Source organism: Hemibagrus wyckioides, linkage group LG15 (genome assembly GCF_019097595.1).
Source record: "Hemibagrus wyckioides isolate EC202008001 linkage group LG15, SWU_Hwy_1.0, whole genome shotgun sequence".
NCBI classification, from domain to species: Eukaryota; Metazoa; Chordata; class Actinopteri; order Siluriformes; family Bagridae; genus Hemibagrus; species Hemibagrus wyckioides.
This window is the reverse complement of record NC_080724.1, coordinates 14,894,971-14,912,288: the sequence shown is the minus strand read 5'-3', so window position 1 is coordinate 14,912,288 and position 17,318 is coordinate 14,894,971. Positions and strand designations below refer to the sequence as shown.

At 40.2% G+C, this 17,318-nt stretch overlaps 1 protein-coding gene across 4 annotated transcripts in view; it reads right to left on the bottom strand.

The window, feature by feature from the left end:
- The window catches only part of agrn (agrin), a 227,835-nt gene that overhangs the window by 162,982 nt on the left and 47,535 nt on the right, over window positions 1-17,318 (bottom strand). For 3 of the 4 annotated variants that reach the window (XM_058409023.1, XM_058409026.1, XM_058409027.1), the window contains exon 3: window positions 10,706-10,726. The exons of the other annotated variant lie outside the window; for it this stretch is intronic. In XM_058409023.1, coding sequence (XP_058265006.1) covers window positions 10,706-10,726 — 21 coding nt within the window. The remainder of the gene's footprint in view (window positions 1-10,705; window positions 10,727-17,318) is intronic. 4 annotated transcript variants of the gene reach the window in all.

The following is a 17,318-nucleotide window of genomic DNA, read 5'->3' as shown; positions in this document are numbered from 1 at the left end:
TACCAAAAATTGATCATTCCTGTACATGGTGTGTTTTGGATCTAGTGCTTGTTTAATGTTACCAATATCATGCTGATTCATCTGCTGTCAGATTTATGAGAATGATTCCATTAGTGCAAAGCCATTCCATGCTCATGAACAATCATATCTACCATATGTTCCCCATCTATTCTCTACACTGACAAAAAGGGTGTTCTCGCCATCGTTGGGTAGCGCAGCATGACAGCCCAAAACATGTCAACATCCGAATTAATCAGCATCAGAGCCGTGATTGGGATTGTAAAGTAGATGATGGGAAGAGATTCTGATGGGTGCAGCAGCTCAGCGTGATTTTGTGTCAATTTTTCACTGCAGATTTGAAATGCTCTAGAAGGCAGTAAGTGCTGTCTTTCATGCAGGAACACCATTATGACAAAGGCTGCCGGTAAAATGGTACCGTGTTTCTATTCATTTGTGCCGGAGTGAGTAGGTATTGAGTAGTGCTTTAAATGGCTCATATGCCAATACGTAAGGGCTAATGAAGTTCTGACCTAATCTGCCCTGTTCTGCTGTTACCAAGGATTTTGTTACAGGACCAAGGAGGGGCAGTGGGTTTGTGGTTTGAGAAGTGTGTTCACTGATAGAAGGGGGAAGGGTGGATGAAGTCAGGATGAGCGTCTGTATGAGTCTGAGGCTGTTAGCACAATTCCCCTTACGCCTGCCTGCAGCCTGAAGCCTATCATCTTTGGCTAATGGAGACCTCCACCCTGCTGACCCGAATCTCCTCAGAGTGTACCACACACAACCCAACAAAGGAGCCAAGAATGAGGGGGGTGGGGGGTCAGACATTAAGCTGAGTAGCACAGAGGTAGGACTGTAGACGGGGTGAAAATGTCGATGATATGTGGCGCATTATAATCCATTAATCATGAGCGTCTGCCCACCAGCCACCAGATGGGAACCCCACTTAGCACTGGCCTCGTCCTGTCCTGGTTGAATAAAAAATAGATCATATTTGTGTGACCCAGCTTACCCCCTGTGAAGAATCCAGACTTCTGGGTATCACTCATCTGGCACAAAGAGCCTTATCTCTTAATACCACTGTACACAGTGGGCTTTCATATGAACAATAAATGAGATACACAATCAATAACCCACTCACTGGATTAAGCCGGTGGAGTTTTTTTTTCCCTTCTCTTCACTGGCAATGCGTGTCTCTTTTTTACGTGGGAGGTTTTACAGTATGTAGGTGTGTGCGTATCTATTTGTGTGTATGTGGGCAAGGTTTACGGATCATGCTCTAAAAAAGTTTACTTGACCTCCAAAGGACTTTGTTTGTGTTGTTAAGTACTCAGAGCAGTAATAAAAAAATCTGTATCAGTCCTGCTGTGGAGTATCTCTCGTTGATACATGCACCCCACCTGCTGGATTGGCTTTCCAATGACACTCAGGAAGCTTCTGGAGCAGTGCTGGGTAAATACGGAGAGCTGGCCTCATTACAAGGATCATTAACTTGATGAATATCATGAGGAAAAAAATGGCTCTTAACTAGCCCAATTCATTTCAGGCTAGTATTGACTGTTCTGCCTTGCTACACTCCATAACAGTTGTGAAAAGCTCAGCATATTTTCCCTTAAACTAATAATAATATACAAAGTGTAGTCCCGGCAGTCACGTCTCATAAAGTATACTTCCTGAAAACGTCTACATTTATAGCCCTTTTTCGGAGACACGAAACACTTCCATGTCTCCTCCCACCACGGTGGTGTATGTGTATGTATGAATTTATACGCATGGTTCTGTGCAACAGATTGACGAGCCATCCAGGATGTATTTCTTCTTCACGTCTGTCGTTTCTGGGATAGGCTCCGGATGTGACCAATGTGCTTACAGAAGATGAATGACACAATGATGAATGTACAGACAGACACTCAAAATGATTAGGTTGCATTCACATCATATGGAGCTAACTATAATTACCACCTGCTGACTAGGAGAAACATTCGCATCAACCGCTGAGTGATAATTTCAGGATTCTTTCTGTCAGACTCAATATATCTCCAATCAAACCTGCGAGTGAGGCAGACTAGCACGGCTTTTATTATAGCCACCAAACACAAATGCCATGCTTTCAATGTAGGAAAATCATAAAGTGTTTGTTTTAGCATACATTTCCATGTATAATTAATGACATCCAATAAACTGCGCTCTCTACTTCTGTTGTGTTAAAGATTCGGAAGAGATGTGCTAATGTTTAGCACAGCTACTGTATATGCTATTACTAGCTAATGTCAGATAGTAACTCTCACTTTTATCTTATAAACAAATGTCAGCGCATGGAGACACTCAAGTAGAAAAGAAAAAGGCACTTCTGTGCTTCCCAAATTCTCTTATATTCTCTTGAATAATGGTGTTAGCACACGCTAATTATACCTTTTCCTGAGGTAAAATATTCCCAGGAAGCGTATAGCCTCTGGTTTTGGGTTGTTGATCAAAACATTAGGAAGCTCATCATTGTTTTCTTTTGGTAATGTGCCTGACTTTAGGAACATCTGGCACTGAATTCTCCCAGACACACTTCAGCCTGTAGTCATAGACAAGTGTCAGAAAAACATAAGGAGACAGACAAGACTGGGCAGATGAGTGGAGCTGAAAGCTCAAGCAGGTGGGAGCTAAAGTCCAGATTAGATTCGGAGACAAATACACACCTTGTCAGACAGCAACTAGTATATTTACCTGCATGCACATGTTCACACACACACACACACAGATTTTTGCCTTGTAGCAGCCAAAGTATTGTTACAGCTATGCCTTGATTTATTTCACATCAATTGCAAAAGAAACTCACTGATGTTTTAGAAAGGAGAGAGTCCCCATTCATCCTCTGATCTTATCACACAATACGTGTTTACTGTATACTGACAACTTAATAATATTTCATTCACTGGAGTTTTGGCAGTGACAAGTTCACACAAGAGAAACCTCTTCTTTTTTAATAACGTCTAACGTTGAGCCCAAAGTATGCGGAGCACTGACCTGAACTGAACCCATTTCAAGTGTGTGAGACTGAGAGAAAATTCACTGCTCATGAACAGGCCAACCACATGTGGTGCACAAACAGACACAAGCAGCCATGACCACTAGATGGCAGTGTGTCATCTCAGGAGAACAGATCTCTACCGCACAGCCCTTTGACAGTAGATGTAGCCTACAAACTTCTTCTTCAGGCTTCTTCCTTACCTGGCAGGCAAACAAACAAGTTAATGTGAGTTCGGGCACCAAGCCTGCGTTTCCCGTAGCTCTATAATTTACTATAAATGAGCTCCTCAGTTGAGTAACTCGCCTTGTGGAACTTTGTAAACAGGTGTTCTAGATGAAATATAAAGAACTGTGGTGCTTATACACAGTGTAAGAGCTTATCTGTATGTGTGTGTGACGAAGGAGACAGGCCGCAACAGGCCCTGTATTGAATCCTCACTCCCACTGGGGTTCTAACTATGCCACTGAGGATTTCTGACCTCCAGGAATGTGCTACTCATCACATTCAAGAGACTATGGGGTAGGCATGTAGGTCATTTTCTATTGACAATGCTCAGAAATTTGGTTGTCATCATCCTACCCTCTCTAACAGAATTAAACAGTTATGGCTTTGTGTCTTGCTTAAAGGAGTACCCAGCTGCTGTATCAGGAGCATATGAGCCATGCCAACAGAAGATTTTCTCTGTACTGAAATTGAGTTTGCTCTAAACACATTTATAATTAAAGTCTAAGGGCATTTGCTGAATTTTGTCAATTAATATTAAAATATGCAAGTAACTGTTGCAGGAGGGTATGGTGTTTAGTGGTTACCACGTATGCCTCGCACCCTCGGGGTTGGGGGTTTGATTCCTTCAGAGAACATACCCTGGCATGTTCTCCCATGCTTCAGAGGATTCCTGCGCCAATCTAAAGCCATGTGTTGTAGGCTGAATGAGTGTGATTGAACCCCATCCAAGGTGTCCCCTGCCTTGTGCCATAAGATCCAGGCTGCTTGTGACCCTGTATGGATGGGTCATGTTGCTTTAGATAAAATTCCATTTACGTACATGTGCTCATTGCAATTTCAGATTCCTTGCATGTCTGACTGGAAATAAATCTGATGTGTAGTCCATCTTTGACATGTAGTGCATTCTGAGATTCTTTTCTCTACATCTTGGTTGTAAGAAGTGGTTATTTGGGCATTTCCACTCACAGAACTGATGCTTACTGAATGTTTCCTTTTTTGTTTTTCATAACATTCTGTATAAGCTCAAGTTTTGTGTGAAAATCCCCGGAGATCAGCTGTTTCAGAAATGCTAAACCATCCCGTCTGGCGCTAAAAGCCGCACATGGCCAAGGCCACCAAGATCACATTTTTTGCCACTCTGAAGTGTGATTTAACCGTTAACTGAAGATCTCGACCTGTATCAGCATGATCTTATGTCTTGCTTATTGAGTAGGGAGTGCTGACACTACCACCACTTCTCCCTTCCACTGCATGTAGAGCTATGGAAACACAGGGCAAGGTTTGGGGCTAGTAAGGAGCTCTGAGATGAGCCGTGGCTCTGCTCCAGTTAAGCAAACCCAGCTAAAGCAAACAGAAGTCGAAAATGCCAAACATGGTGGAGAAAGACAGACACAAGGTTGTTAAATTGCTTTGGACTTGAACAAGAGCTTAAACAGTTATTTCATTGCTTAACCAAATAAGGAATAGGACACTGGATAGAATATGCAGCGTTAAGGAAGAGGCAGAAAGGCAGTGTCAGAGCCAGCTGAGTCCAGATTGGGATAAGGATTATATCTGTCAGAGTAAGGTGAATAGCAGACTGAATGGCAGCTTTGATTATGTCTCCAGCGAGGAATTCTCACTCTTATATTCTTTTATATGGGTTTATTTAAATTGTAGTGAAAGACTGGCTCTTTCCAGGTGTCTGGGTGTAGACAAACAGCGACAGAATACACATCAGGAAGGAAAGAACTAATTATTCAGCATTAACACACAACACCAACTTTTAACAGCTCACAATTAATGTTCTTTTATGAATGAAACACACACACACACACACACACAGAGCCAGTTAAAAATATACATACCATAACCTTATATTTTAACATTATAATTTTTTCCTCTAAATACTCCATAAAATTTCTAAATCTAACACAGCAATATGCTACATAAGTGAAACAATCTAGATCTAATTAGACATTTGTAGCACATCATATATTTGTGTTCTACAGTTAATGTGAGTACTGGCCAGTCAAAGGCATGAGGTACAGTGATTTTATCACGGTAATGATGGCACAGTATAATAACAACCAGTGTTTAATAAATAATTTATTAGACCTAATATTCTTAATAACCAATTCTTCTGAAGCCTTTTATATTACAGAGGTTTATCTGTAGGTGTAAGCGTCTCACCTCTAATTTGTTCTCATTACAAACAACACAAGACTAACTAAAGATTTATCTTTCCTTGTCTAATGGCTCTTCTGTGAAAAAAAGTGATGAAACTGCAATAAACTATGAACTCCAGGTGTTCATAAACTTTTTTTTACAGGCAGTATTTACAGATGCACACGCTCACTCTTACATTTACACACACAAGCAGTTGCTCAACACCATACAGGTTTGTATCTCTTGGGTCTTTCTCTCACACTGCCTCCGAGAGCAAACAGCCAATTAGAGAAGCAAGCTCGCACTGCAACATTCCCTTCTCGTCCCAAGCGCCGGGGCCTTTGGGAGGTTGGCTGCTCGGTGTGCTGGGCTACTGGTTTATGGTGCGCATCCCACTGCACAAACTAATCCCCACCAAGGGGAATGCTAACACACAGGTCATCAGTATGCAGACACCAGCATTGATTTCGCTCCAGACTACCGTGACCTAGCTTTTCCCCCACACACACATATGTTTACTTATGGACTCAGGGCTGTCAAAAAAGCTCCCACTGTAAATATTCAGATAACTTTGAAATCTACCTTAACAATTTACGTTACAATTTTTAGGTTCCATATGTAACCATGGTGCTATCACTGAGAGCAAGACCTAGCCCTGGGTCAGATGGGTTGATGGGAATGGCCAGTGGATAAGCCTGATGTTGTGAGGGGGCTTTTATAGGTTGCAGGTCATGATCATGAACTTTGCTGTTAGTACTGGCCAAATAAAGGAGCAAACAGGAAATGTTCAATTTTATTTGTATAAAGCTTTGAAAACTGTCACAAATCAGCTTTAAAGAAATCTAAAAATTCATCCATTCATCCATCCTCATCTGGATAGTGAGATTATAAAATAATTTCCCTTCTATACCTGCACTGTATGGTACTATATAAGTGTAACCAGGAAATTTACATTTAACACGACGACCATCTTCAGTGTGGCTCAAAGCGGTTAAAACTCTGGGTGGTTAACCAGAAGGTCAAGCACCAGCACTGCCAAAGTTGAGCCATTTAGCAAGGCTCTTAACCCTCTCTGTATCAGAGTACTATATCATAGCTGCCCCTACTCTCTGACCTCAAATTGTCAAAAAGTAGAGATAGGCAATGAAAAGACTTTCACTGTGCTGTAAGGTATATGTGGAAAAATAAAGGCTTTCTCTTCTTCATCTTGTTGAAGTTATCAAATGTTCATGGCAAATGCAGTCTGAAAAAAGTCCCCTACTTCGTAAGGAAAGTGGCCGACGCAAGGTTTTATGAATGTCATTGTGTGATTGTGTCACTGGTTCAACCCCCATCACCACCAAGCTGCCACTGTTGGGCCCTTGAGCAAGGCCCCAAACCCACTCTGCTCCATCATGGCTGACCCTGTGCTCTGACCCAACCCTCAAGGATGCGAAGGAAGAATTTCACTGTGCAGTAATGTATATGTGACAAATAAAGACAACATGCAGATTATTGGAAACCTTTACTCAAGGAACCTGAGTCAAATCCCATGTCAAGTCATTCCTGTGATAAATTCAATATAGTTTACTAGCTGGCTAGCAAAAGGCTTTTCAATTTGGATCTTTGCACGTATTCCAAGATCCTTGCATTTTAATAAGGGCAGTGACTTAAATAAAGTATTTTCCTACAAATCTTTTAGTTTTAGTTGCGCATGAAACAATTTACTATTTTACATATTTCACTTTCAATATAAAATGACACACTCTCTTGTACTTTCAGGAATTCAGTATGACCTGCTGAGCCAGTGGAGGCACGTTTTGATGTGGTATAATACTGTAGTTAGTCATGTACCACAAATACCTGAGAAATCTTCGGCGGCTTTGAAACCATGGCTGCCTTTTAGACATAACATGCCTGAATAAAAGTATTCATTAACCATGTCTTTCACAACACTGTAATGTAAGATTGTCTGCTTGAACATGCTCGGGGACGTAGCAAAACACGTACAAAAAAGCGATATGTAAAGGATAAAAAGAGAGAGTAACTTTATAGTTAAAAAAAGGACCTGAACACACTTAAGCCTTGAAAAAACAACAATCCAGACTGTACTTCTCTCAGTGCAGGCAAGCTGAAAACACAAATCAGATGAAATAACATGCCTGGAATAAACATCCTATTTTGCAATGTTGATTGCAAAATTAAAAAGTTGGTATTACACCCAAATGAGCATGATAATTACTTCTAACAGTCTTCTCTATTTGTTATGTTTGATTTACTGCCAGAACAAATTAGAACAAGAAAAGCATCAGGCATAGTGACAGACAGCATTGGAGCTGATAATGAAGCTCAGTGTTATTATTTATCCCCAAGAAGCAGCCAGGACTCCAGCAGTCACCTCAAATCTCCTGGGCTCTGAGGTAGCACTAACACCATCTACCCCATTTCTTAGCACTAAATAAAAAAGTATAGTATAGTGGAGCAAGCAGGTTTAGAACTTTGCACATTTTATCTTTCTGTCAGAAGGCAATTTTACTATGCAAACTTTTAAATATAAAAATAACATTCTTTACTAGAACCTTGTGTAGTATATGCAGAAACTAGCTAGTGATTATTAGCGTTTGCATGACCAAACTGTGAAAGTAGTCAGTTTTTTCTTTGCTCTTGCATGGGTCAGTCAAAAACATGGGAGTTTATCTTGTAACCACTTTTTGTGTGCATGCATAAAGCAAATGACTAAACAGGTAGACTTGAAAAATTGTGCTTTGAGCATGAGCAGCTGGTTCATTTATAATTTTACACTGAAGCAAAAATTAGAAATAACATCTCGATCTCTTTCATATTCGTTGTGGTGCATGGAAACGCTGTACCTATGTGCCCCACACTTTGTGGAGAAAACACTGTTGAATGATAAGCAATATTATACCCATATATATATATATATCAGGCATAACATTATGAGCAGTGGCAGGTGATGGCACCTGTTAGTGGGTGGGATATATCAGGCAGCAAGTGAACATTTTGTCCTCAAAGTTGATGTGTTAGAAGCAGGAAAAATGGGCAAGTCTAAGGAATTGGGTGTTCCCGGTCTGCAGTGGTCAGTACCTATCAAAAGTGTTGCAAGGAATGAACAATGGTGTATATAGTATATATATAAAATTGTTTTTTTCTCTAAGAGAGAAGTCTTCAGTGGTCTATGTGAATGTAGTAACCACAGACACAGTAACATTAGATACAGAGCAGGGAGAAAACACTAAGTGGAGAATATCACCTGGATACTGTAGATTGGTTGCTAAGAACTGTTGCTATAGTCATATCGACTGTCCGGTGCAAATCCCAGACCTCTTATTCACAACATTCTCACAATGAACACACTTATTATCATTTGTCATAAAAGCGGCAATGATATATAATCTAGGTTCCCTTTTGAGTCTGGTTCCTGTATAGGTTTCTTCCTTATGTCATCTCAAGGAGTTAACAGAGTCAGGGGTGTCCAATCATATCAAGTCTCATAGTGTTTTGAAAGCTGATTAAACAGCAAGAATCAGGTGTTGCTTCTGCTTGATTTGAATGAATACCACTGTGAAAGACTGGAAAGCTACTCATTTACTAAATCTACAACCAGAGATCTGTAAAGATGATTTCTAACAATGTCTACTTTCAAAAGAATATTATGAATTCAACCGCATTAAACAGAGAGTGGCATTAAAGAAAGCAACACACTAATAAAGCAGAAAACTCCACCATCTCTAGCCCACACACCAAAGCATACCCAGCTTCCCTTTCAGATGATTTGTGTAGTATGATAGCACTGAAAAGCTGAAGAGATTTTTCATCACCTTTACTGGCCTGTTTGCTGCTTCCTCACTAATACGGTGTGATTAAATCACCAGCATCCATCATCATTAGTGTGAGAGATTTGCCGCGAAATCTCTCATGTGGGCAAACCCTCTCATGTGATCCCTGACCCCAGCATGTTCAGAAGCTGGAGACACGGCTGTGCTCTACAGGTGGTTAGTGGTGTGTTTGTGCGATTATCACGGAGAGAAGAGAGATGGTAAAATATGATGTCGAAGTTAATAAGCCCTGCAGGGAATTGCGCTTGCTAAAAGCATCACCTCTCAACCTCGCACATGTGACTCTCAAGCAACGTGCAAAGAGCTCAGCTTGCAGAAGCAAGGACAAAGTCAGATTCATTTGTCCATCATCAAACGTTCCCTAATGAAAACATTAAAATGAGCACTGCTGGCAAGGCTCATACTTGTAAATCCTGCACAACTTTTCTAGCATGAAGTGAGCTAGGGACTATTGTGCTCGATTGTCTTTGAGTTAAAGAGGTCCTTTTCTTTTTCATTCTTTTACACTCTTTCTCAGCACTGTGACTTTCAGATGCAGTGCACACTCATTGATTCATCTCATTCAATCCCCCTGGGAGACAGAAAAAAAGAAGAAGAAGGGGGAAAAAAAACCCTTCCTGTTTGCTAAAAGCTGAGAGCGTTAGCACGGGACGAGTGAGTAAGGGCCCTCAGTCTTTCTCCAGCACTCCAGGGGTTTGGCCACAGATTGTGTGTGTGGAGCAAGCATTGATCTTTCACACACTCATTACGGCCAGTTTCAATTAGACGCCGGCACAGTTATTAAGGCACTTAAAAGAGAGGCACTTCTCATTCTTCACGCCCTTTCAGATTCTCTCTCCGCTCCGGGCCACCTCAAAAAGAGCCCCTCCCCTACAGCCCTTTCCCTGAGGGGACTGGAATACTGTATGCTTACTGAAATAGGACAGCGGAGCTAAAAAGCAATTTGCAATTCACTAAGAATGAAAGCAGGGAGGAAGATGTTTAAAAATCTTTGTGTAAATTTACGAAATGGTTGAACATTTTATTGAAGGGGAAAAAATGTGGCCCTCAGGTTCTCTGTAATAATACAAAGCCTACTTGATTACCACTAACCCTTTTAATGCAAGTGTCTCTTCATTATAGCAACTGATTTCTGACTAATTAAACCACACTTCTCTCTGACCTTGATGGAAAATATATCCACTTTGGAAAATATATTCACTTTGACATTGGCTTTTGACGTTACTGTGGTGCTTGGTGACATCAGTGCATCTGCGTAAAATTAACATCAGTACCATTTTGTTTGGAGGACAAAAGGATGATCCCACTAGTGTTCAATCTAGGAAACCTTTTATACTATATCTAAAATATAATACATCGCAGTAGCATGTTCACCCCCGAGTTTAGGAAGAGAAAATCTACAAGAAGCAAAAGTGACCGATAGAAAAGCAAAACAAAAGCAACACGGTACAAGAACGTTAGTAAAAGCGACTCTTACCTGCAGCGATCATTCTATGATCTTCAGTAGGCAAAGGGGAGAAAAAGAGAAAAGACAAGCAACACATCGGTTAGTAGAGGTTATTTTAGGTCAAGCATCATACGTTAGTATGAAGAGGGGATATGGATGAATGGGAGTAATGAGAATAATGAGCCTCATTTATACAGCCGGTACAAGCAAACATGTTTGTAGAAGAATTTACACAGGAAACTTTTAACATATGCCATATTCTGGAGGTGCTCCTTCACCGTTCAGCCATCATTTTCAGCTCTCTGTGAGCTCAGATATTCATGGATTTTGCCAATAAATGAAAATCCGCTGTGTTTTGAACACATTTGCTAGTGATTGGCATTTGCTAACAACCTGCTTCACTGAAAATCAACATCTAGTCTAATTTGGCCTTTGAAAACATTTACTAAAAGATGGCTAAATAAAGCTGGTTGAGGGGAAACAGAATGAAAGGAGAGACATTCAAGAGAACCCATGAGAAAGTTAAACCATTAAGGCTTAAAGCTTTTATTAACAGACACCTGTGGTAGCTTTTTCATGAGATGCTCTCAATAGACTTTGTGAAAGTCAATACAGGAAAAAGAACTCGGCAGTAAAGCCTAGGGTTCATAAAAGCAGGAAAACTAACCACAAATTCAGAAAGTGGTTTGTGAAAACTGGTTTGGAGACTTTGGAAACAAAAAGAGGTTTTTATAGCCTCGTCTGAATTCATACAATATAGATTGTGTGCTATCTTTACATGAAAGGCACACCTGGTTCACAAACACACCACACACGCGTTCACATGATCATCAAATCGTCCACACTGATGCGCACGGCGAGAGACTGGTAGTGAATGTCTCATCTATAAAACACGAACAATCCGAGCGGGTGTATTCACCTAGGCATAATAAAGCAGGGAGTCTATATATTATTGAGAGCTCTGACTCAGAGCCCGGTGCTGACCGGTCCCACTCTCCCACTCTCGCTGACTCGATGCCACCACCGGACGTGACACACAGCACTGCAGCTGAATTCATCCGTTCATCATTTCAGACTTGTATTATCCCTGCACAATGAATCACATCCCTTTCCTCCTATACTTTCAATTTCTCTCACCCACATTTCTCTCCAGGGCCTTTCACTCTTCATTAACTCACACAGAAATAATTACCTAAAATATTTTTCACAGGCACTATCTCATTTTAATCTCATAACCTTCCTGAACTACCAAGTCATACCAGTAAACTGGTACAGTATTCACTATGGTTCTTCTCGTAGCCCCTTGCACTGATTAAGGTCACTTCAGTACATTCCTGGTCCCTGGGGGAATGTTTTTAATGCATTGTGGGTGTTTTTCCACCTGCATCATTTGATTTGGTTCTTTTGAACCTTAGTTTTTTGTTTTTTTTACCAGCATAATATGGTTCATTTGAGCAAGTGTAAAAGTGTTGTGCAAACTGGATCACATAATCCAGACTGATTCAGGTCTAACCAAACAAACCAGGTTGTGGTTCAGCACAAATCAGGAAGCAAGAAAGCAAATACATCATGGAAACAAATACATCATCAAAGAAATAACATCATGGCTGTTAAAGCTGGGTTTTCCTTTGGCACTGGAGTCCATTGCCACTTCATCATCTAGAGTTAAAACATCCACAAACTTGGGGGCATGAGGGCATTTAAATCAAGCCCATACTTTATCACTGGACAATTGGAGGGCTGCCCTATTCTGTTTATGTGAATAGACAAAATTCCTTGCTTGACCTCCTACTAAACAAAAGACAGAGGACCATCTTTTGAAGTTGAGAGATGAAGTCGATCTTTTCTAACCTGATCTCTTAGAGTCCTATGCCTGGATAGAAGCGAAATCACCAGGATTCAAACTTCTTATCGTCTGACCACAGCACAAATCCTTAGACAACTGCACTGCTTGCGAGCTCTATTCATCTGAATGATCTGTATTATTCAGATATCTTGAATTGTCTTCAAGAAGAATCCTCTTTTGCAGTTCTCTATGACATGAACCCCAAAGACATCAATGAAAATGATGTGTTGCAAATGTCAATGTGTGTTTCTGTCTTCTTCATTTGGTTTATTTGAACAAGTGCAAACATATCATTTGAGCTCTGGCATCGGCTTTATCCAAACATAATTATGTGGCTTGGTTCCAATGAGAAAGCAAGAAAATAATTAAAAGAAGAGCTGAACATCACAGCTGTTATAGGTGTGGTATCGGTCGTCCTGTAAAGTTGCTGGAAGGTAGAGTATCTTTTTTCCTCCAGCTTTGCTAATTGTCATTGTCAAGGTCTTCACCTGTCGTATCACAACCACCACCTTGCTGACACAGACTCCCTCTAACACATGCAAAGTATTTTTAAACTCTCACCCACCCTTTACCATTGAGCAGTTGTGAGATGGTTTTATTTGGCCTTATTTTCTGTTTATGTGAATAGAGAAACTTCTGCACACCAAAGGACAGAGGAACAAAGTCATGATTATCCACTCCGCAAATGGTTATTTGGAATTCCAGACCCTGATGTCTATGGCATAACTTAGAGTCAATGCTATTGGTGAATACCAAACCAACTGCACCTCTCAGGAGCTCTATTCATCTCAATGATAATTGTACTAATGGTCTTGCTAAGTCTCACTTAAAAATGAACCCTAAAAATGTATTTCCAGTGGTCTTTGACAAGAACCCCATGGAGGTATAATTGATGAAAATGTGAAGTGTAGCTCTTAAACAATACTTTGGCCCAGAATTGCCATTTATGTTTTGGCTTGTTTCTATTTAACAGTTTTTGACAAATTTGTGACAACCTCCGGCTTGATTTGAACCCGAACTAGGTCTGAAACTCGACTAGTTTGTCTAGTACTGCTCATACGGTTCAGCAAAATTCTTGAATTCAGTATTTCACCCAACAAACTCATAACAGAATCTGCATAACAGATTCATTCTTTGCTGTGCATGAAGAGTTCTGTGGTGTGGGAGGGAAGCCGGTGTGTACGATATCCTGGGAGATATCCTGTAGGAGGAGTAGCGGCATTTAATAAGCACAGCTGCTGAATGAAGTCTGTCTGAGGATCACCCTGACCTCTGGGTTACCAGATGGACTGACTGGCCTCTGCCTGCTGCACTGGGGTGACCTTAAATTTGTGTAATGAACTGTGTGCAAATTGCAACATTTAGAAAAAAAAATCTTCCATTTGCATAAACTTTTGTCTTGATCAACAACAAAAATATGCCATCCATCAAAATTTGTCTGTGTGGCTGGAGGGTTCAGGCAGTGAAAGCATTAGGGTCTAAAAGTAGCTCAAGCCTTGGGAAGAGGGGCAGTTGAACCCCACTGGTGCATTAATAAAGAGAACAAAAGTACTTATTGGCATGGCAGGAGGCCCTCTGTAGCTCTGCCATGCTTTATGACTCCAATTGCTGTCCCCAAAACGAGCCTCTGACGCTGAAGGACAGCAAATCCGGAATTCTAGCTGTATGAAGATAGGAGGGGAGAACTCAAATCCACTGCATATTTAAACCCTTTAGAAAAAGGCCCTTTTTATTCTGAACAGTAAAATCACTACCACAAGTGTGGTATATGTGGAGAATTAGGGAGTCTGGAGATATTTTTTATGCACAGATATACATTGCTTTAGTACTTATCCATGTGCTTTTGCTATTGTTTTGGATTTCTCCTCTTCTGATCATCGTGTATTTGCTCTACTATCAAAAAAAATTGCATTGACACTTCAACATTAAGAAACCAGTTATACTATATTTTAAGAAAATGAAGTGCACATGTCTTTATTCACTTCATAATCATTCCTAGGATATCCTACTGCAAAGATCATGTTGGAAAAGCGTTTCAATCCACATAAAGATATTATAAAATCATGCTAGTTAAGTGTGATTTGTCTCGCAATGTAAATGGCAAAATGTCCCAAAACTAATCCACCATATGACTCTGACCAAAATAAAATCCTCTAAGCCTATAGAAATAAGAGTTTGATAGGTCCAGCCAGTGAACACAGCATGCAAAGCATGAAAATTCAGTGACCACAGTATTTTCATAACCATTCGGCACACACACTCACATGGGAATGGAAGGTTTTAAAAACTCCATCAATCTCCAACTGTGAGCAATCTCTTTTCCACAACATCCTTTTATTCTCCATCTGAATCAGCACCAGAGGACTTTCTAGGGTTTTTTCCTCACTTGTTTACCCTTTGTCCCTCAGCACATCTCCTTTTTTCACTTTCAGTTGGCCTTCATGAACTTCCCAAGACAACAAGACTTCCCGAGGCTTCAGAAAAAGCCAGAGGAGAAAGAGGCAGAGTAACTCATCATTGCACAAGCCTTATCACTCAGGCTCTCAGCAAACCACTGAGGTGTGTATCCAGAATCATTTGCATTCATGCTGTCAGTGCCAATAATTATACACAAGATATAGAAAGGAATTTTCCTTCCTCAGATGACCTAGCCTGCACTGGGGCCAATTTCATGCTGTGCAGCTCTCTCTGTCTGCTCCATTCTGGAGTGCATGCTGGAAAAACAGGGCAGGGAACTGAACGATGGAAATAAACTCAAACTATTCTGTCTAGAGGATATTGTGTTTTTTTTTTTAATCTGTTTATGATTTTTTTGCACTGTTAATAATCACAATCACAACACTCAAATCCCAAGCTGGGACAATAAAATGTCATTTTAATTTCAATCACTTATTTCATCCTATACAGGGCATCCAGGGAGAAAATTAGATGTGAGCAAAACTCCAGATACAGGCTTCATATCTGGCCAGCAATATCGCCTTCTCAAGTAGCGGCACTGCAAAATAATTAGCCTTTTCCCGTAGAGAATAGTAGTCCATTTTAATTAAAATTAATAATTCATTTTCAATGCCACCTTCCTTTAGATAGCAATAACTCCATGTTAATTCTGCTGGGCCAAACACAGATGTTATGCTAAAACAAAATCCAGATGGGATCCTCAAGACAGCTTTTATATCACACGTCAACACAGGGTTTAGAGGTCTGGCCCCAGGGAGTCAGACAGGCCAGTTATCCACGGGCTTTCATAGGCTAGATACTCTTCAGTGTCACGTGGCCTCTCAGTGTCTGTTTGACTGATAGACTTGTTTACCACCCACCATGAGCGGCTGGATGAAGTGGAACAACGATATGGGTCCACCGAACCGCCTATATCAGCTATAATCTTGTACAGCTTTGATAAGAAGAGTTCACTAGAGCAAGAAAGGGTTAGATCTGGACTCAGGTTATCAGCAGGTTGTGAAGAGATGAGGAAAAGGTCAGGAAGATAGTACTATCCCATGGGGTCTTCTAGCGACATGGCATTCATCATCTCTCACTTGCTTTCCCTCTCTCTCATATTCCAGATCTATAACATGTATTACATTAAAGTGTAATAATAAAAAGAGTTTTTGACCAAGGCATTTTTTTCCACACTAAGATCTCAGTTTCTAGTTGACCGGCGTTCATGAAATTTTACAGATATTTCAGTCATTTTTTCAATCTTAAACAATAAAGATTAAAAATATTTCAACATAGTGATCTATATTTTTCTTTTCCTTAAGATATTTTAATTCAAACATAATCCTCTGATTAGATTTTTTAAAATATTTTTTCTTTGCAAAATAATTTTTAATTTTTTTTCTAATTATTAATTAGACAAAGCCTCACTTGCAAAAATAAATGCAAAGTTCTAACACAACAATTTGTAAAATGACATTTATTATTATTATTATTATTATTATTTAAAAAAAACAATGTAATGTCTTGCCTTGTAAAAATGTCAGAGATTTAACAACACGTTTAATAATCTGGACCAAAAGAAAGTCAAATGAAGGTGCCTGCAATCACATTACAACTTCCCTTTTCCCTGTTCTCCTTCCAAGGATTTTATTAAGCGCTGATCATATTTCCACATCAAAATGAATGATGGTGGAGCAAATTAGGAGCGAGTGCCTCCTACCCAGAAAATTGACTCATCTAATAGCAGTGAAACATTCCTGTTTAAAAGAAATGGCTTTTAATCTTCCCAATCAAAAGGCATAGACATTCTGCTCTGTAGCCGAAGGGGGTCAGGACTCACAGGACTAGCAGCCTGAATCAGCATAACCTGGACCATATCATCACTAATGACGGCTGACGGCATACAAGGACGAGAGTACCTGACCTGCCTTACAGATTTCTGCACTTCTCATTTCACATGCATTGATATGTTTGCTAGACGTCCAATGTATAACCAACTTGTGTACGTTTCATTTCACAATGCATCAAAGACAATTTAGTCAAACAGGCAGCCAAGTTGCCAAAAAAAAAACTGTAGCAAGAAAGAGAAACTGAGTCTTGACCTTAAATGGGATAAGTGGAGAGACAAGGGCGGTCACCAGAGGGCAGGACAAAATCGATTACAAGATTTGATTCAAGCATCTAGGAAGCAAAATTCCTCAGGGAACGTCTAAAGCTTTATCGCTCACTTCATGAAGAGTCACCCTATACGGTTCAGGAAAACTGATTAAAGTGAATTGTTTTTGAAAGTGAAGTTTCAGGCTCTTTCAGAAATTCCATAGAATCAATAAATGTAATATTAAGAATTGCTCAACATTA